The sequence below is a fragment of the Strix aluco genome, chromosome 15 (genome assembly GCF_031877795.1).
Source record: "Strix aluco isolate bStrAlu1 chromosome 15, bStrAlu1.hap1, whole genome shotgun sequence".
Classification (NCBI taxonomy): domain Eukaryota; kingdom Metazoa; phylum Chordata; class Aves; order Strigiformes; family Strigidae; genus Strix; species Strix aluco.
This window is the reverse complement of record NC_133945.1, coordinates 4,874,579-4,894,293: the sequence shown is the minus strand read 5'-3', so window position 1 is coordinate 4,894,293 and position 19,715 is coordinate 4,874,579. Positions and strand designations below refer to the sequence as shown.

Sequence of the window (19,715 nt, the reverse complement as noted above, 5' to 3'; positions counted from 1 at the left end):
GTGTGGTTCCAACACAGGACCCTGCTTTGAGTTATTTGTTCTCTTCTCCTCCTAGCGCTCATCTCCTGATGTGAAAGCAGAGTTGTTCGAGCTGCTTTTCCGGGTCCTCCACCATAATTGGCGGTACTTCTTCAAATCTAGTGTGTTGGCTAGTGTCCAAAGAGGAGTAGCAGAAGAGCAGATGGAGAATGAAGCACAGTTCAGTGCCATTATGCAGGTAACTCAGCTCTTCCTACGGTTGCCCAGAACCCTTTCAGCAATGCAGCATATGCTACTTGTGGCAGTGCACTAAACACAGGGGTGATGGGGCTAGACTCTTGTCTTGAGTGAGGTCTTGCCTTCAGGAACCTCTGTAGATCAAAGTACTTGCAGAGTGGTCTTGCTGATGTGCTCACGAGGCACAGTGCCTCACTGCGCGGGGAAGCAAGCACTTAGGAATGTTAATTCCTTTCCATGCCTCATCTTGCATCTGGACCTAAAAATATATTACTGACACTGACCCATTTCTGTTACAAGTCTTGTGGTTAGCACTAGGACAAACTATTGGTGCAGGAAAGTTTTCCTGAGACCAAGATGTCTTTTGGTTTGTATGGGCTTGTTCTATGCTGGGTCTGGTAGAGAAGGGTCAGTGGGGTAGTATCCTATAGCTTTTAGCCTGGAGAATAAAGAAGGCGGAGGCAGCACTAACCTTTTCAGGTTGGGGAATTAAAATTTTGAAGAATAACAGACTGTATTCCGCATGTTACTTAGGTCAGAGCTGGCCAAATGAGTTCCTGTGCAGTTCCTAGATGTAAGAACTGTCTCCAAAACAGGTAGTGCAACTTAAAGTAAAATCGGAAAAAAAAAAAAATAAATCAGCCTCCTAATCTGCTGTCAGAGTACCTGGCATGGGGCCCTTCACCTCCAGCCCATGTTAGTGTAAACAGAAGCCTGCTTGCACCATGCCCTGCAGTCTCAGAGCAGGGCTTGCTCCTCTGAGGGCACTGAACGCCGGAGCAGGGGCCCGTGTGCTTGTACTCAGGTGGGAGGACTTTTTGCAGAGCTGCCCCATCGTGGAGTGCTTCTGGAGACTGGATCCTTCCTGATTCACGAGTGAAGAGGGAGCTCTTGCACTGACATAAACTGTATTGGTGTTTCCCTCTGGCCTGTCCTTATCTGAGCATCTTTGGTGTGAATGAGGCCCAAGCTGGTCCCCATGCAGGGCTGGCTGAGCATCTTTTTCACCTGTAGCAGTGTAACATTCCCAAACTCACCTGAGTGCCTTGTTTCAGAAGATATTTACGTGGTAGTCTTGGTATTAACTTTGGGTTGGTTGACAATACTGTACTATTTGTTTTACTACTTGCCTCCTGTTGTTTTGATACCACACTCTTACTTAATGTTCTGTAAATGTTCTCCACACAGCCAGTGTTTTGTGTTCAAGATACTAAAAAATCTGTGTGCTGGTTTCCACCAGAGATCCGAGTCCAGAACTGGCTCAGCCTTGAAGGGACTTGGGCCATTTTTGTCAGGGGGAATAAACTCTTCATTCGTGACGCCTCGAAGCAGCAACTGGTAAACTTCTGCCTATCTCTGCACAGAGCTTACTTCATCTGCCTACATCATCTGTGCAGTGTTTCAGAGGCACTCAGGGTGTGAAAGATTTTATCACAGTCTGTGCAGGGTCCAGTAAATTTTGTTCCTAGGCTCTTTACTGCTTCTGTAATGCCCAGGTCAACCTCCCAGCTCCCATCTTTACGTTTCTTAGTGCACTAACATGTTGGATGAGCCAGCAGTGTGCCCAGGTGGCCAAGAAGGCCAATGGCATCCTGGCTTGTATCAGCACTAGTGTGGCCAGCAGGGACAGGGAAGGGATCTTACACCTGGACTCAGCACTGGTGAGGCCGCCCCTCGATGAGTGGGTTCAGTTTTGGGCCCCTCACTCCAAAAAGGCCATTGAATGACTCGAGCGTGTCCAGAGAAGGGCAACGGAGCTGGTGCAGGGTCTGGAGCACAGGTCTGATGGGGAGCGGCTGAGGGAACTGGGGGGGTTTAGTCTGGAGAAGAGGAGGCTGAGGGGAGACCTCATGGCCCTCTACAACTCCCTGAAAGGAGGGTGCAGAGAGGGGGGATGAGTCTCTTGAGCCAAGGGACAAGCGCCAGGACAAGAGGGAATGGCCTCAAGCTGCGCCAGGGCAGGGTCAGACTGGCTCTTAGGAAGGATTTCTTTGCAGAAGGGGTTGTTGGGCGTTGGAATGGGCTGCCCAGGGCAGGGGGGGAGTCCCCATCCCTGGAGGGGTTGAAGAGTCGGGTTGACCCAGCGCTGAGGGATCTGGTGGAGTTGAGAACGGTCAATGTTAGGTTCATGGTTGGACTGGAGGATCTTCAAGGGCTTTTCCAACCTACATGATTCTGTTAAAGGCATCTGCCAGTTGCCTTGGTCTTCTGACTTGGATTAAGAACAAAACCTGTGCGTGTGTTCTGGTTTTCTTCACGCTTGCCATGCTACCTTAAGCAGCGTCCCTGAGAAACAGCCAAACCCTTCTCGAGCAAACTGCCTGCCAAGGGAGCTGTGCTCAGCATCTGTGTTCCTCTTCAATGCAAGCTTGGCCCACCTGTTCCCAACGGACCCAGTTTAGCAACTGTTCTGCAAGAATATGACCATGTTTCCACTAAAATTTCTTCATTCCTGTTGGTCTGGCACAGTTAACTTAAACAACTGCCAGTCTTGTTAGTTTGCTGCACTGAGAAGCAGCAGAGGCTCCCAGAAGTTTGTTCTGGTGTCAGGGTGAAAATTATGTTCTGCCTGGCAGGTCTGATATTCATTGTAATATTGGTCCCCTTCCTTCAATTCTGCTTTGTTTGTAGGCATTTGGCCAGTCCTTCCTGCAACCTGACATTCACCTGTTCAAGCAGAATCTCTTCTACCTGGAGACGCTGAACACCAAGCAGAAGCTGTACCACAAGGTGGGTCCTAGTGTAATAGGTGGGTGCTGTTCTGAGACTTGTTTTAAACTACTCAGAGACCAGAGATCAGGATCTGGGGGCTTTTATGCCACAGCCTTTGGTTGGGTGCTGTGATCCTGATGTGTACGGTGCTGGTCAGAGTGGTGTTACCACCTCCCTGATACTGCTGCATTGCTCACGGGAGGGATCCTGACTCTAGTCAAAGCAAAGCCTTGATGTGTTCCCTCCTGTGACAATGAGGAAAAACAAAGAGCACACACAGAAGTAGAAATTGGGATCATCAGTGGGGCAATGGCTGAGTTCCACCAGCGTTCCCATCTGAGTCAGCAGCAGGGTATCCAGTATTTACAGTCAGGTCACTGCCAGGTGGCTGTCTCCATCGCTGCCATGTAGGACCCGTCCTCCAGCCCCTCTAATTTAGACCTGTTAGCTGCTGTCTTGAAGAATTAAAGTTAGAATCCAGGGTCTTGCCCTTTTGGTTAGCCTGTGAAAGGAGAGCTTTCAGTTTCACATCTGTGGTTGCAACTGAAGGACAGCCCATCATGCTAACAGCTGCCTGTTGCAGACTTTCAGGCAGCTGGCCAGGTTCCCTGGCTTTCAGGAGCACTCTGCAGGGCTAAAACTGGCTCAAGTTTGAGTGGGACTTGATGCTGTTTGCTTAAATGCCAGTGCTTAAAACTTGGGTCAGATGCATGAGGATAAGTGTGGCCAAATTCACTGTTAACTTTAAAGCTGATATTAATCTAGTTTACTGTAGCGATTTGTGATCTTGGCTTGGCTTGGAAAATTATCCTTGTGCTCACAAGAGTTTGCAGACCCCACTGACAGCTCAGAAGCTGCTGGTGTCGAAGTGGCCCTGTTCAGCCATGCCTGGTCTGAGCTTGATCGATTTGTCCTTCTGAAGCAACGTGCTGCCTGCTGTGGTCCCTCTGTGGTGTGAAGACTCCTAACTGTCTGCTTTTCTCTCTCACTGTGCAGAAGATCTTCCGGACAACCATGCTGTTCCAGTTTGTGAACGTGCTACTTCAGGTGCTTGTCCACAAGTCGCATGACCTGTTGCAGGAGGAGATTGGCATTGCCACCTACAATATGGCCTCGGTGGACTTTGATGGCTTCTACTCAGCCTTTCTGCCCGAGTTCCTGGCCAGCTGTGATGGTGTGGACTCGAACCAGAAAAACGTACTGGGAAGGAATTTCAAAATGGACAGGGTAAGAAGGGGAAACGCTGCAGCAGGGTGCCAGTATTCCCAGGATGCGCAGGGTTTTTCCTCCTGGAGCACTAGCAGGGCAGTGTTTTGAGGCAGAACCTTTTGTTCCACACGCTTCCATACTCAGCAATGCCGAGCCAAGGATTTTTCACTGTAGGTAGCAGAACTGCCATCTCTTCTCTCAGACTGCTGAATGCTGTGGGAGTTAGGGAATCTGTTTCCTGGGGGAAATTTTCATAGGGGTAGACTGACATTTTCTAGAGTGGGACACTCAGATCCTTGCCAAAATCTTGCTCCAGCTGCTGGCCAGATGTTTGAGGGTTACAGTGAAGACAACAGGAGAGTGTATCTGCAGTGGCCCACAATTCTTTCAAACCCCTCCTGTGTGTGAAGCAAATGGAGGGTCGGTAACCTCCCTGTGGAACATCATGGCAGTGCTGCAGCTTGCTTGCCCATTGAGTGCTTCCTCTCCCATGGGAGATTTGAGGCCAAGGAGCCTTGAGAGAGTCACTGGGCTCTAGAAGGCAGTTGCTCTTCAAGAAAATTAACCCTCACTATGGGGTCTGTGGCACCCAGGAGCTTTGGCAGGAATGCTGTTGGCAGTTGCTGCTGCAGATGGCCACGTCGTGACCGTTTGTGTAGTGCCTGACTGCACGCCGAGAAGCCGGTGCCATGAACAGAGCCCAGATCTCTAGTCAGCTCTGCACGGAGCAGCTCTGGAGCTGTCTGCTCCCTGTACGTGGGCTGCAGAAACTCGGGTTTCCTGGTCTCAGACTGGAGGAAGGACTCTGTTGTTCCCATGTATGAAAATACACGTGGGTGTTTGGCCCTCTCTGTTCCTTTCTGTTCTCGGCTGCAAGACAGTGCTTGTAGGTACCATTCTGTTTGCAGTACAATGTGTTGTTTGATCTTTTCCAGGATCTGCCATCGTTTACCCAGAATGTGCACAGACTGGTGAATGACCTGCGTTACTACAGACTCTGCAATGACAGTTTGCCCCCTGGAACTGTGAAACTATAGTTACTGCACTGGACTCGTGTTTTGATCACTGTAGGGAACGGATCCGTGTTTCATTTTGCCACCACCTTCTCTCCTCCCTGGTTTTGTCAGTACTGCAGGACGCGGTGTCTTGCACATGGGCACATCTTCTTGGATTCACGCACCACGCTTCCTTTTTTCTCTCCCAACCCAAAGGCCCCCAGCTGGAGCCGGCACTGTCTGCAGGATGTGTCTTAACGCCCAGCCACAGGGCATCTCAACTGTACGGAAAGTCCTCTCGCTGGGGTTTTGTTCTACTAACGTAGCACTTTGTTGCGTCTGGAGATTTCTGTGGAGTTGTCTTGAGAGATCATGTGCGTATCAAACATGAGGCAGAAGCGCCAAAGACTACTTCAGACATTCGTACCTTCGTGTCATTCCACCTTCCTGCCCCTGCCCAGCTCGAGGAGGAGGAGTCTCGTGATGTTGGGACTGTTTTGGCACTTCTGTCACTCCCTTTGTTTTTAAATTGCCTTGAAAACCTCCCTGCTGTTTGTGGGGGTTAGAGACTTTTTTGGTTTTTTTAAACGTTTTCTCATCATTCCATTGTGATACTAAAACAACATGCTTAATGGAAATAAAGTGCTTACTTTGTTGTTTTAAATAACTTGTAACTTCTTTTAGTTCCCTTGTAGGCCTGTCACCAAGCCCTTCTGCTAGATGGAAACATGTTTTGCGGTGCAGGCAGCGATCTGCAGCCTTTCCCCATGATGAGGCAAGAGGACCGGCAGCAGGAGCCTGCGTTGCCCGTCCTGTGCCCTGGGTGCAGGAGTGGCCTGTCCAGGCTCCCAGCAGGTCCAGCAGCTCTGGAAAGGTGCTGTACTGAACTGGTGCTGACCACTGTTGACTTCGTTCTCCACTCTCCCCTCACTGTGTTTACCACCCGTGTTCCCTGGTGTTTTCTGTTACCCAGTGTGGTGATCTGTTTGTTCCATCCAGCAGAATGTTGTCTGAACTGATCAAGAGCTGCCTGCAGGCAGGAATCTCCTAACATCCATGGTGCTGCATCATAGGAGGCCAGAGCTGAAGGCCAGCTGCTGCCCAGAATGACCTGATAGTGCTGTCTGAGTGTAAGGTTGAAATCCCAGTCCCCCAGTCAGACAGGACCAGGTTTTGTGGGGCTTGTGAATCTCTGATCATGCAATCCCTGAGGTCTGTAGTCAGGTAGCTGAGAGGGCAGCTTATAGAGCATTAAATTAGTCTTAATTCTCTGCTGTTATGAGGGCAGCATGGTGGGAACAAGCCTGGAGGAGGGGTTCTCCCATAAACAGTTGTGGGTGCAAACTTGAGTGAGGTGCTGCACGTGGGCAGCTGGGGAGGTATCGAGGGTGAGTTGGGGTGTAGAAGCACTTGCTCTATGGTTCCTTTAGTTTTGTGAAACACTGTGATGTGCATGTTTGCTGTTTGGAGATAGTGTACCCTGTTTGGATAACCTGTGTACAGACAGAGCCTTGCATCCGGGCTGCCTGAACTGGGACCAGTTTGATGTTTGGGCTTTACACCCTGCAGTGAGCAGCTTGAGTTGCAAGTTACACATGAACCAGAGTCCAGGCTGCCGAGGACGTGCCTTGCCAGGTACAGCCCTTGCAGCTGAGGGCTGTGAACCCGTCTGCGGAGGTCTCAAGTGTGTGAAGCCCAGTGTGAAGGTGGCTGATGGTCTGTCCCCAGACTGCAGAGCTCCCACCTCCCCTGAGGGTGAAAGGCCCTGAGCTCCCTGCCAGCCAGAACCTGCACCAGGAGTGTGTGGTTCAAAGCAGCCAGCTCTTGGAGTAACTCAGTGTTGCTGTCTGCGCTTAAAACTCCGAGTTCTTGTTTCTCCCGGTGGTTACTAGGTGTATGAAAATGCAGTGCAGGGTCCAAACCTGTCCACAGAGCCTCTGCCTAGTCCCTCACAGCAGTTCTGCTCCCAACCACAATGGGGGACAGTGGCAGAATCATAAAATCACTTAGGTTGGAAAAAACCTTTAAGATCATCAAATCCTCCACCAAGCACCCTGGCTGTGGCTCCCTTCAGCGCTGAGCTAAGGGAATTTCATCCGCTGCGGGCCCAGCTCCCCTCCCGGCAGGGTCCCCTGGGCTGGTGGTGCTTCTGTTTCTTGCAAAATGTTTGGTTGACAGAGGGTGAAAGTACATGTTTTCCCCTTGATCAAGGGCAGCAGCTGGAAGATGGCCAAAGCCCAGGCCCCAACCTGCCACCCCTTGTGCTAAAAGCTGTTTCTCCTTTGCCAGCCATCACCTAAAGTGCAGGTCTGGCTGCAGCACCCCAGGCCCCTGGGCAAGCAGGACAGCTTGCTGGGCCAGTATCGAAGGGCACCTGCTTTGTGTGTAGTGCCTGCATTAATCTTCCTCAAAGAAACCCCTTCCTCTGTACCCTCACCCCTGGCACGGCAGACACTGCAGAGGGGCCTTTTCCCACCCTGAGCCCCCTCTTTGGGTGGGTGTCACCAGCTGCTGGCCAGCAGCAAGCTTATTTTGCAAGAGCTGTTGCTCAGTCTGCCCCCGGGGAAGCCATGGCAGATGTTTTTGCAGCTGTACTGAGCATGGCAGGTCCTGAGACCCCCCCCATCTCCTCCCAGCCTCTGGGGGGGCTCTAGCCCCCTACTCCTTGCACCTTGGGGAGGCTGGAAGGAAACAGGAGATGGGGATCAAGGAGCCAAATGGATGCTGGAGTCCAGCCTCCCCCCAGCCCATTACTTGCTTTGTAGGCAATGTACGTTCCTTGTCTCCTTCAAATTATTGCAGGTTTAGAACTTGCAGGTATTTTTGTAGCACTGTTTGCATTGAGCTTCTCTCCTGAGGGATGTCTTGGGGCTTTGGGGTAGAGGGGAAGCTGAATAAAGAGTGGTTTCTAGGGGATCTCTGTCCAAACCTGACCCCAGAGCACTGACCCCCTCCACCCCTGCGGGCAGGGCCCTGTTTAATTCAACCTGAAGGAAAACTCGAATCGGGGCTGGAGCGCTGCTGTGAAGAGGAGCATCCTTCTCTCCCTAGTTTGTAAACTCTGCATCTTTTCTGCCTCCTTCAGCCCAGCCTGGGGCCAGGGACGGGGCCCACTCATCCCCGCCTTCCCGCAGCATCAGTGATGCTTTAAAGCAGCGGGGCTGTTGCAGGTGAGCAGGGCCGGGGCAGCCTCTGCCCGCCCCCCCCGCCCCGACCCTTGCACCCCTTTCCTTGCACCCACTCCCTGCCCAGGGCACCTGGGTGCTTCCTGCTGTGGCCCTTCACCAGGGCTGGGGGGGGCCAGTACGGGACCGCGTTCCCTTGAACCCCCACCCCAGGCTGATAGGGGTGAACTCGGCGCCCCCCCCCCCTCGCCCGGACCATCCCATGAAGTAGCTCTGGGTTTTGGCAGGGGCTGGGCTGTCCCCTCCCCGTGCCCCGGGGTCACCCACGGGATGGGTGCAGGCTCCGCTCCCACGGCGGCAGGGCTTGGGGCTCAGCCCCGGCGCGGGGGGGTCTGTGCTGGGGTGCCCCGGACGGGGGGGGCGATGCCCCGCACCGGGATGCTCCGTGCAGGCGCGGCGGCCGCCCGCTCCCGGCGGCTGCTTTAAGGGGAGGGACGGAAACCTGACCCGTCCCCGGGCTCGGCCGGGCCCTTAAAGCCTCCGCGGGGCGGCCGAACCCCGCCGCGGCCAGGTCCGACCCGCCGGCCCCGCCATGGGCTCCCTGGGGCGCTGCCTGGCCCGGAGCCTGCTGCGGGGGCAGCCGGGCCTGAGCCGCCCCCCCGGGCCCCGCTGCTACGGCTCCGGTGAGACACGGCCCCTTCCTGCCCTGGGACCCCGTCCCCATCCTCGTCCTGTCCCCAGGGACCCAGTCCCCATCCCCGCTCTGCCTGCGGCTCCTTCCCTATTCTGCTCCTGGGGACCCTGTCCCCACCCTCATCCTGACCCGGGGACCTGGTCCCCACCCGCGTCCTGCCCCAGAGGACCCTGTCCCCATCCCCGTGCCACCCTCAGCCTGTCCTGCCCCTGGGGACCCACTCCCCATCCCTGTCCTGCTGCTGGGCACCCCGTCCCCATCCTCATCCTGCCCCTGGGGGACCCTGTCCCTACCCTCGTCCTACCGCTGGGGACAAAGTCCCCATCCCCACCCTGCCCTCGGTCCCTGCCTGTCCTGCCCCTTGGGGCTCCCGTCCCCATCCTGCCTGCATGGTGCCCGGGGCCCCCGGGTCCCCCAGCGCCCCGTCCCTCTGTCCCGGGGGCAGCCCCCCAGGCAGGGTGTCTGGCTCACAGGGTTTGTCAGTTCTTTGGGGCGTGAGCTGGTGCCGGGGTCTCCTGTCCCCCACCCCGTGTGCCAGGACGGGGCAGGGGCCGGAGCTGGCAGCTCCCCAGGCACCACGCAGAAGGTCCCAAAGCGTTTGGTGTCCCCAGGGCCACAATGGAGGGACCCCCACGCTGTCCTGGGGGGGGACAATGTGGGAGCCTGGTGAAGCCGGGCCATGTCCAGCGACACCCAGAGAAGTGGGTGAACTCGTGGGGTCGCTTATCCCGCTCTGCCCCCGCCAGCACCAGGGCCGACCCAGCCTCGCAGCCCAGGACAGGACCCCAAAGCCTGGGACTGGCAGCAAAACGCCCCGGCTTGGTGTCCCCTCTCCTTCCCTGTCCTTCCTGTCCCCTCTGCCCCTCCGGCAGACAGGATGCGCTGTCCCTTGGGGGACTTGTGTCCCCTCCTGCCAGCGAAGCTCCGGCAGGGCCAGCGGTGGGTGAGGGGGTGGTGGCAATGCTGGACCCTGCTGTCCCACAGTGCCACGGGTGACAGTGACACCGGACCCTCCTGTGCCGTGGGGGACAGCGATGCTGGACACAGTGCTCAATTTGGCTGTGACCAGGGACCCGCTTTGTGCCAGGCTGGTGCCCGGCTGCCCCCGGGCAGGGGGAAGCACCCGGGGCCGGGCAGGAGCACACAGGGTGGCACCCACAGCCCCGGCACCAGGACTTGGCTGTGTGGTGTGCTCGGCCGAAACCAGAGCCTGCCCGTCCCACGCTGTGTTAAAGGGTGTTTCCTGGACATGGACATGTCCCCAACACCGGTCGGGGCTTTGCAGTGTGTCCCTTGGGTCCTTGCTGGGACCCCACCAGTCTGCGAGGCCCAGCTTGGCCAGGGGGACACAGCCCCGGGATGGGGACAGGGATGGGGACAGGGTCACCCCCTTGGCAGCCGCTGCCTGCCAGGACTGAGCAGCAGCCCATGGTGCTCCAGGAGCGGCTTGGGGGTCCTGCTGCCGCAACCCGTGCCCGTGTCCCACGCCCGGCGGTGACACCGGCCCCTCCGTCCCCGCGCAGCCCCCCCGGAGCTGCAGGAGAAGACGCTGGTGCTGGTGAAGCCGGACGCGGTGCAGCGGCGGCTGGTGGGGAACGTCATCCAGCGCTTCGAGCGGCGCGGCTTCAAGCTGGTGGCCATGAAGCTGCTCCAGGTACCCCTCCCCACCGAGCTGCCACCCATCCACCCGGGGGACCCCGCTCCCCGAGCCCTGCAGCCGGCTCAGGGGGGTGCCAGGACGGGGGTGTCAGCGGGGGGCACCGGCCGGGTGTCCCCGCCGTCACCCCGCGCTGCCGTCAGGCGGACCAGGGTCTCCTGGACAAGCACTACCAGCAGCTGCGGCAGAAGCCCTTCTACCCCGCGCTCCTCGCCTACATGACCTCGGGGCCGCTGGTGGCCATGGTGAGGGGCTGGGATGGGGGGGTTGGGGGTCCCAGGGGGGCCTGGGGGACTCAGGTGTCCCCTGTCCCACAGGTGTGGGAGGGCTACAACGTGGTCAGGTCCACACGGGCCATGGTGGGGGACACCGACTCGGCAGCGGCGGCCGCAGGCACCATCCGGGGGGACTTCAGCATGCACGTCAGCAGGTAGGGGCGCGGGGCGGGTGGCGGGGCTGGCAGCAGCACCCCACGGCCACGGCACCGTCACTGTCCCCGTCTCTGTCCCTGTGCAGGAACGTGGTCCATGCCAGTGACTCGGTGGAGACGGCCCGGAGGGAGATCGGCTTCTGGTTCCAGCGGGACGAGCTGGTGGCCTGGGAGAGCGGAGACCAGGACTACACGTACGGGCCTTAGGGCAGCCCCGGCAGAACGGGAATGGAGCCCTGGCCGTGGAGAACCCCCCGGCCCCACAATAAACCCCGGTGCCTCCCGCCGTGACTCTGGTCTCCTCCCTCGGATGCCAACAGCAAGTGCTGGGGGGCTCTGGGGGGCACTGGGATGTCCCTAGGGGGCACTGGGGTGGTACTGGGAAGCTCTGATAGGCACTGGCATGTCTCTGGGTGGTACTGGGAAGCTCTGGGATGCACTGAGATTTCCTAAGGGGGCACTGGAGTGGTACTGGGAAGCTCTGGGAGACACTGGGATGTCTATGGGTGGCACTGGGAAGCTCTGGGAGGTACTGGCATGTCCCTGGGGAGGCACGAGGAAGCTCTGGGATGTCCCTGGGTGGCACTGGGATGTCACTGTGAAGTGCTAGGCTGTCCCTGGGGGGCACTGGGGTGGTACTGGGAAGCTCTGGGATGCACTGAGATTTCCCAAGGGGGCACTGGGGTGGTACTGGGAAGCTCTGGGAGAAACTGGGATGTCTATGGGGGGCACTGGGGCAGTACTGGAAAGCTCTGAGAAGCATTGGGATGTCCCTGGGTGGCACTGGGTTGTTTCTGGGAAGCTCTGGGAGGCACTGAGATTTTCCAGGGGGTTACTGGGGTGGTACTGGAAAGCTCTGGGAGGCACTGGCATGTCCCTTGGAGCACTGGGGCAGTAGTGGGAAGCTCTGGGAGACACTGGGATGTCTATGGGTGGCACTGGGAAGCTCTGGGAGGTACTGGCATGTCCCTGGGGAGGCACTAGGAAGGTCTTGGATGTCCCTGGGTGGCACTGGAGTGGTACTGGGAAGCACTGGGAGAAACTGGAATGTCCTTAGGGTGCACTGGGGCAGTACTGGCACGGTACTGGAAAGCTCTGGGAAGTACTGGGATGTTTAGGGGGGGCACTGGAGCAGTACTGGGAAGCTCTGGCAGGCACTGGCATGTCCCTGGGGAGGCACTAGGAAGCTCTGGGAGAAACTGGGATGTCCCTGGCTGGCACTGGTGTGGTACTGGGAAGCACTGGGGAGCTGTGGGAGGCACTGGGCTGTCCCTGGGTGGCACTGGGGCAGTACTGGGAAGCTGTGGGAGGCACTGGGGAGCTGTAGGAGGCACTGGACTGTCCCTGGGTGGCACTGGGGCGGTACTGGGAAGCTGTGGGAGGCACTGGGGAGCTGTGGGAGGCACTGGGCTGTCCCTGGGCGGCACTGGGGCGGTACTGGGGAGCTGTGGGAGGCACTGGGCCGTCCCTGGGGGCAGCAGGAGGCTCTGCAGGTCACTGGAAGAGCGCGGGGAGGGGGGGCTCTGGGCTGTCACCGGCACCCCCCGGTGAGTCCCTGGGGACACCGGGCGGCGCTGTGGGACGCCGCTCCGGCCGCGCGCCGTTGCCAGGCGACGCCTGAGGCCGCGTGCGCATGCGCGGGGCGGGCGGGGCGCGCGAGACCGTCGTTCCCGGCAGCCCCCGCGGCGGGAAGCGCTGCCATGGCTGAAGCCGCCGCCGCCCGGGCGCCGCCGGACCTGGACACCGATGACTGTCTCCGCGAGTACCGGCACCTCTTCAGCCCCGACATCCTGGCGTGAGGGCCGCGGCGCTGGGGGGTCCGGGGCGTCCGCTCGGGGCGCTGGGTGAGGGGCCGCGGCCTGGCGGGCACAGCCTCTCCCGCCCGCGGCCTGCGCCGGGCGCTTGGCTCTGACTGTCCCTCTGCTCCCCCAGGGGCCGGGTGGCGTTCATCACCGGCGGCGGCTCGGGCATCGGCTTCCGCATCGCCGAGATTTTCATGAGGTGCGGGAGCCCGGCGGGGCGGCGGTGCCCGGGTCGGGCTTGCCTGGCCTCTTTGAGCGCCAGTGGGGCGGGCGGCGGTAAAAGCCTCCCCTTCCCTTGGGACAGCTGTGGTAACGGGGCCTGGAAGAGGTGGGGTGCGAAGCCGGGGGCAGTGGAGTCTTCGTGGCAGCCGTGGGCAGGAGATGGGGCAGCCCTGCCTGCTGCAGGTGCTGGTGGCCCATGGGGGTGAGGGAGGCTGGGGCTGGCCCTGTCACAGGGCTGGGACATGTCTCTAGTCTGCTGGGACTTTCCTCTTTGAGTCTTGCAAGCCTGGAGGAACAGCAATTCCTCCCCTGTAAGGGTGTTGTGCCACCTCCCGCCGGCCGAGCTCCTGGTAATTCCCAGAGGTCCGAGATGACTGTGAGGAGCCGGGCCTGTGTGGTCCTCACCAGCCCCTTCTTTGCAGGCACGGCTGCCGGACGGTCATTGCAAGCCGGGATCTGCAGCGAGTGTCAGAGGTGAGTCTGTGGGCTCCGCAGGACAGGCAGGCAGAAGGGAGAGCTGTGAACGCCTGGAAATCCTTCTGCTCTCTTCTCTGGGTGGAGCTGGGAGTAGTGCAACAGCAGAAATGGCTTACCAGTGCTGCCTTGGCTTCTCTAAGCCCTTCAGCACCAGCAGGCAGCGGTGATGGGCAGGATGGGTGCGGGTTTAGGGTGGGCTGCACCCACTGCACCTCACAGTGGAGCTCAGTTAATTGTGGAACTTGCTACCTTCCCCCGTCAGCTTTGGGAGTGTCTGTTCTAGATACTGCGTTGCCTTTCTGTGGGAGACAGAAAGAAACAAACTGGTGAATGTTTGTCAGCAGGGAAGTGGCAGAGCCTAGGGTTAAACTTAAATCTCAGCTTCGAGTGGGACAAGACCCCCTTGTCCAAGGGTTGTGTGGGTTGAGGTGGGTATGCTGAGCCTCAAAGTCTCAGTTATCTTGTGTTTTGAGGCAGAGGGGAGGATGCAGGTCTGGAAAGAGGTGACTGAGGAAGCTGTATGAGACTGGCTACCCTGTGGGTGGCTGGGCAGAACAACCCCCCACCCCTGTGTGTCTGACCCGGGCTGGAGTTTGGCTGCTCACAGCTTCGGTTTCTCTCCGTGGCTTGTGCTGCAGTCTTGGGCTGAAAGCAGCTGTGAGGGAGCTTTGTGGTATCAGTGTGTGGACTTCACTGAAATATAGTAAAGGTCAAACCCAGCGCTTGAGAGTGAGCTGGCACGACCCGGCTGCCTCCTGGAGGTGGTTGGTGCTGTCATTTCGCATTTTGCCAGGCTCTTGACGCTCGGTGTATGCATGTGCTAGTTGGGGCTCAAAGCTTCTCACAGAAGGGCCAGATGAACCCGAGCAGGAGCGTGGAGCATTGCTGGGTGTTGTGCAGCATTGCTGCTGAGTTTGCACATCCCCTGTGCTTAATTTGCTGGGGGAGTCATGTTCTTAATGAGCACCTTGGGGGCGGCTTGTGGCAAGTGATGAGCCTCAGAGCTGGCCCACTCTGCCTCACGGGCAGAGCCTGGCAACTGCTGGTCTGCGTTTGCCCTTTTGCCTGCTGATGTTTTTTGGATCTAAAGGTCAATTATGCCTGGGCTTATGCCAAAATTGCCTTGTTAGGGTTCAACCTTTGTACTTACCCTGCGGAGATGTTGCTCAGGATGTGCTGTGTTGATGACAGGCCATGGAGATAACTGGGCTTAGGGAGTTGTGGCCTCGGGGCCAGCCTGGCATTTGGTTGGGACATGATGTGCAGGAGCTTTGCTTTAGCTGCAGGGTGCTGCCAGGCTGAAGTGGGCTGGGTTTAGGCAGATCTCTCCCCTGCCCACACTGTTTGCTGTGTGCTAACAGGGACTCGGCTCCTGCCTGACTTCTTGCTCACCTGTTACAAGGTCTGGGTCTAATCCTCACTGAAGGAGAGAGTCCCAGAAAGAATCTCAAGTCTCTCTTTTTTTTTTTTTTTATTTTTATTTTTTCTCCAGGCCTCAAAAAAGCTGGTGGCAGCCACAGGCCAGCAGTGCCTGCCTCTGTCCATAGATGTCAGGCAGCCCCAAACCATTGCAGCAGCGGTGGATGAGGCACTGAAAGAGTTCAAGCGAATTGACATTCTCATTAATGGTGAGCTGCTGGAGTGGGCCAGGGGAAGATCTGGCATAGGCTCACTGCTAGGAAGGGCATTTTCCTGCATGGAGATTGTGTTTGCCTAGTGTCTGGCTTATGCTGCTTTGGCCTGGGAGCGTGTGGGCAGCCCCTGGGAGCGCAGAGGGGACGGGCTCGGAGGAAGCAGACTCCTTTGTGGTACATGGCCACCTGTGCTTGCCTGGGTGTGGATCATCCCAGCCCCACTGCACCGGCACCCTCCTGCCCTCGGGCTGGCGGTGCTGCTGGGCACCCAGAGCCACAAGCTGTTTATCCCCTTATCAGGGCTGTTTCCAGGCGCTCCCCAGTCTACCCAGACAGTATCATTCACCGTTCCTCTCGCAGAAGTGCCCTGAACCTGCCTGATCTCTCCTGGCCCGCTCCTGACTGTCCTCGTGACTGCTTGTTCTTCAGGTGCTGCAGGAAACTTTCTGTGCCCAGCCAGTGCCCTCTCCTTCAATGCCTTCAAGACAGTGATAGATATCGACACCCTTGGCACCTTCAACACCTCCAAAGTCCTCTTTGAGAAATATTTCCGGGTAAGTGGAACCAGAGCCAGAGGACTCGGTGGAGAGACTCCTGGTAGGCAGGGGGTTAGTGTCAAACCAACCACGCTTTGCTCCTGAGAAATTCAGGGAAGTGTGCAGGGCAGAAGGGAGCACAGCACCTGTGTACCCAGGGCTGTGCTGCCGGGCCTCTGCTGCCCACCGTGCTCAGATCCAGTCTGTTCCCTCCCAGGGATGGCAGCCCCTGTGCAGGAACTGGGAATCCTGCCTGTCCCTAGCCCTGGGGCTTTTGACTGTTGTGGAACCTTTCTGTGCCCTGCCACCTGCCGCCTTCCTGGCCCAGCTTTCTTGTCCCACCACTCCTCTATGTGACCCCTGGTCCCTGCCTAATGTCACATCTCCTTTCCTTTCCCAGGACCACGGTGGGGTCATCGTTAACATCACGGCAACCCTGAGCTACCGAGGGCAGGCCCTCCAGGTGCATGCTGGTACTGCTAAGGCTGCCATAGGTACCTAAATGCTCCTTGCTGGGGCTCTGTGAGCTGTGCGAGGCCAGTTAGGAAGCTGGTTCTTCCGAAATACTGGGGTGGGAAGATGTCCTTGGGAGAGGTTAATATGAATTGGGGTGGTTACTGTATGCCTGGGTTTGGAACGATGCTCTTCTCTCCCCCAGGGCTCTTTAGGGCCCTTTGCTCTTGGCCGGAGTCTCTGTGGCTTTTTGCCACCCCCCGCCCATAAAAGTTACTGGAATGGCTCTGCTCTCTGTTTCTCATTCCTGTTGTAATCCCTTCCCAGATGCCATGACCCGTCACCTTGCTGTGGAGTGGGGACCCAACAACATCCGAGTGAACAGCTTGGCGCCAGGCCCCATTACAGGCACCGAGGGCTACCGGCGGCTGGGTGAGGCAACCTGGGGCTGCTGCCTCTGCCTCGGCGGTGGCTTGCTGGGCTCTGTTGGGGAGAGAACTGTGATGGGCCACCAGTGCCATGCAGCTCATGGGGCGTGTGGTATGACTGGAGTCGTTGCTGCTGGCCACAGCTGTCCTGTGACTCGGCTGGCACATCTCTTTGGGGGAGTAGCCCTTTCCCCATCCTCAGTACCTTACACAGCTCTGATTTTCCTCTGTTGAGTGGCAGCTTTTTGTGCTCTCTGATGCCTTGATGTAACGTGCTCCCCCAAAGCTCAGCCTGGCCAGTTGCCTTGCCTGTTGATTTAGCTTTTGTGATCCATCAGCAGAGTGTGGGTTCAGCTCTGGAGGCTGGGAAAACTCTCTGAGGTCCCGTCTTGAACTCACTTGCACTACAAATCTCACTCCTGGGCTTGAGCTCCCCCACTTAACTCTCCTCTCAGGCCTTTGTCCGTGGGCTGTCCCCAGGGCTGTGCCATGATCTCATCTAGGTTCCCTGGGGCTCTCAGCAAGCCCCGTGTGAGCAGTGCTGCAGTGTCTGCAGGCAGTGGTGGGGGGCAGGTGGTCCCATGGTCCTAGCTGACTCTTTCTTCTACCACTCTTAGGTGGGAAATTTGCCGAGGAAGCAAGTCAGTTCGACACGATCCCCCTCCAGCGCGCAGGGAACAAGACAGAGATCGCCCACAGCACGCTGTACCTGGCGAGCCCCCTCTCCTCCTACGTGACGGGCACCACCCTGGTCGTGGATGGCGGGAGCTGGCTGACCTCTGCCAACAACTTCCCCGCCTTGCTGGGTATTGCTTCATCCTCTGCTAAACTCTAGGTGACGTGCATTTCCCCCTCCGTGGGATTAGAGCAGGGCTCGTGTCAGAAACCCTGTTGCCCCATGGCAATGGGGTGCGGCTGCTGTAGCAGGGGGTATGGTATCACCTTCTTCAAGTGCCCTGGTCACCTCGTAGTGGTACCAGGCTCTGCCCCTCCAGCAGTGGCTGTGTGGCCCGTACTGCCTTGGGGAAGAGGTGGCAGATGCTGGGTGTTGGGGTCTCGACTGGGCAGTGCTTGTTCTCAAACCTTCCTCTGCTTTTGGAAAGGTGGAGCAGGGTCACCCCCATGCTGTTGTCAGAGCAGGCACAGAGCAACGTGGGGAACATCTCATGGGCAGTGCTAGAGATGACTTGGGAAGGGCAGAACTTGCTGGGTCTTTCCTCTGAGCCTGTGGTTGACATGGTATCTCTTGTTCCTGCTGGAGGATGCTTGTCTGGACACCTCCGAACGTTCCCTAAAGCGATGTGATGCCCCTTTTCTGTGCCAGCAGGATTGGGTGCAGTGTCCTGACAGCCTCTGCCTCCCCTTTCTTCCTTGCACGAGTTACTGCAGCGTGGCTTGTGTTGCAGTTGAATTGCCTGCGGGACTCACGTTGGCTGCGTGTGTCTGTGGAGGCAGGAAGGGAGCTGGGGATTGGTTATGGGGCCTGGTGCTTTCAGAGAGCCCCTCTCCCCCTGCTTGGGTCCTGCCTGGCAGCCTCCGTGAGCAGGGCAGGCCCAGGCAGGCCTGTGTACCCACCCCCGTGCTGTCTTGCAGATTTCTGGGCTGCAGGAACAAACAAAAATCCATGATGGACAGCCTGGGATTGACCGATGGACAGAAACGTGACCGAACGCTGCTGCTGTGGGACATCTTGGGGCAACATCTCCCAGAGTCGGAGCCGATAGCTGCCGCCTCCGATCAGCGACTGGTGGCGGTGGTGACGCTGCTGATCCCGCGTCCGCCTGGGGGAGGGAGCACTGGGGGTGCTGGGTGGGAGCAAGCCCCCCCCAGTCTGTGCCATGAATTCCTTCTGTGCCGGCGTGGCTGAGGGCACAGGGACAGCATGGGGGTGCGCGGGCTGTGGTGTTCACTGTCCATTTGTGTCTCCCTCCGCATTGCTCTCCTGGCCTTTCCCGAGTCCCAGGAAGTGCTGCCCATGGATATCCATCCTCTTCCTCCGTTCTCCCCCATCTCAGCCTGAGAGCTGCCCAAAACCCCCAGCCCCAGCTCCTTTTTGGGAGCAGGGAGTAGTTAAGCTCATCTGGGGTTGAGATCAGCCTTCATGCTGGGGCCAGCTCTGCCCTGGCAGCTCTTGGAGGGGAAACAAGGGCCAAGCTGGCCCCTGGCAGGGGGAAATGGCCCTGTCCCCTCGTGGGGGGACCCAGCATGTGGCAGCGGTGCCCAGAGGCTGAGGCAGATGCAGCTGGGATGTCGCTCTTCCAGGAGCAGAGGCGGTGTGAGGTCACATCCCACCAGAGCTGGCTCTGTGCTGCGGGGCTGTAGCCCTGGATCTGCTGGGAGCCTGAGATGTCCAGTTGTCTGTCCGGCACCCGTCTGTCTGTCACGCCAGTCTCATGCTGTCTCCTTCCTTCGTACAGACACTACAGCTGAGGGTAAATCGAGGGCTAGCTGAAATTCAGTCTTTTCCAAGCAGGGTGCTGAGCAGAGGAGCTGCAGGGGCTGCACTGGCTCTGCCATGGGCTGCTGGAGCCAAGCCCATCCTCAGGGACAGCCACCGCTCACCTACAGCGGCCTCCTGCTGCTGGTGGCACTTTTGAGGCTTATCCTGAATTCCATGAAGCTTGTTTTCCTGCTTGATTGCATTTCCTACTTAATTGTAGACTTGCCAGGTTTTGTTCCTCGCTCCAGGCCACGAATAAAGAACTGCCACCCTGAGCTGTGACACCCCTCATCTGTTTGCCTGTGCGGGGGGTGGATCCTGCAGCCCCCGACTGCCCGGAGCTCCAGAAGGAGCTTGTGCTCCTCATGCTCTTCATCCTCCCGGGAGCTGGAGTATCGCTGCAGTATCTCGCTGCTGCATGAGCAAAGCCAGCGCCTGTGCCTGGCCACACCCACTGGTCCTGGTGGTCCGGATTGGGCCCTGAGGGAGAGTGGAGAGGCCACGTATTTATCTGTGTCTTGTTTAACCACAACCAAGTGAGTCCACAGACAGTGACTGTCCCTGTGTGTAGTAACAGATGTGGTTCCTTTCGGAGATGTTGCTTTAGCTTCACCTCTGCCCGCCCCTCAGTGAGTGGGGGGGGGCACAGAGACACTTCACAGGCTCCGGGGGGGGGTATCTGTGA

At 58.0% G+C, this 19,715-nt stretch overlaps 3 protein-coding genes across 8 annotated transcripts in view; all 3 read left to right on the top strand.

Annotated features, from left to right (window-relative positions):
- XPO6 (exportin 6) overlaps positions 1-5,799 on the top strand; it is a 56,372-nt gene extending 50,573 nt beyond the window's left edge. For all 6 annotated transcript variants that reach the window (XM_074840274.1, XM_074840273.1, XM_074840272.1 and 3 more), the window contains 4 exons: positions 56-217; positions 2,848-2,946; positions 3,925-4,155; positions 5,073-5,799. In XM_074840274.1, the coding sequence (XP_074696375.1) occupies positions 56-217; positions 2,848-2,946; positions 3,925-4,155; positions 5,073-5,174 (594 nt within the window). In that variant the 3' untranslated portion in view covers positions 5,175-5,799. The remainder of the gene's footprint in view (positions 1-55; positions 218-2,847; positions 2,947-3,924; positions 4,156-5,072) is intronic.
- A 2,989-nt stretch (positions 5,800-8,788) lies between these two features.
- Positions 8,789-11,329, top strand: NME4 (NME/NM23 nucleoside diphosphate kinase 4). The gene is made up of 5 exons (XM_074841306.1): positions 8,789-8,940; positions 10,475-10,605; positions 10,752-10,853; positions 10,926-11,038; positions 11,125-11,329. Exons 1-5 carry the CDS (start codon positions 8,850-8,852, stop codon positions 11,243-11,245), a joined length of 558 nt encoding a protein of 185 aa, XP_074697407.1. The 5' UTR covers positions 8,789-8,849; the 3' UTR covers positions 11,246-11,329.
- A 1,327-nt stretch (positions 11,330-12,656) lies between these two features.
- On the top strand, positions 12,657-19,305 carry DECR2 (2,4-dienoyl-CoA reductase 2). The gene is given in 10 exon segments (XM_074841308.1): positions 12,657-12,716; positions 12,718-12,833; positions 12,971-13,039; positions 13,485-13,536; positions 15,032-15,167; positions 15,603-15,727; positions 16,110-16,203; positions 16,490-16,594; positions 17,208-17,396; positions 18,184-19,305. Coding segments are annotated over 10 exon segments (966 nt in total). The 5' UTR covers positions 12,657-12,671; the 3' UTR covers positions 18,219-19,305.
- Positions 19,306-19,715: the final 410 nt, after the last annotated feature.

What these genes read in the sequence shown, in the direction of transcription:
- NME4 (XM_074841306.1), top strand. Translation starts at nt 8,850, where the DNA reads ATGGGCTCCCTGGGGCGCTGCCTGGCCCGGAGCCTGCTGCGGGGGCAG. An exon ending in TGGCCATGAAGCTGCTCCAG is followed by an intron (nt 10,606 to 10,751) that starts GTACCCCTCCCC and finishes CGCTGCCGTCAG; the next exon opens with GCGGACCAGGGTCTCCTGGA. An exon ending in CGGGGCCGCTGGTGGCCATG is followed by an intron (nt 10,854 to 10,925) that starts GTGAGGGGCTGG and finishes CCTGTCCCACAG; the next exon opens with GTGTGGGAGGGCTACAACGT.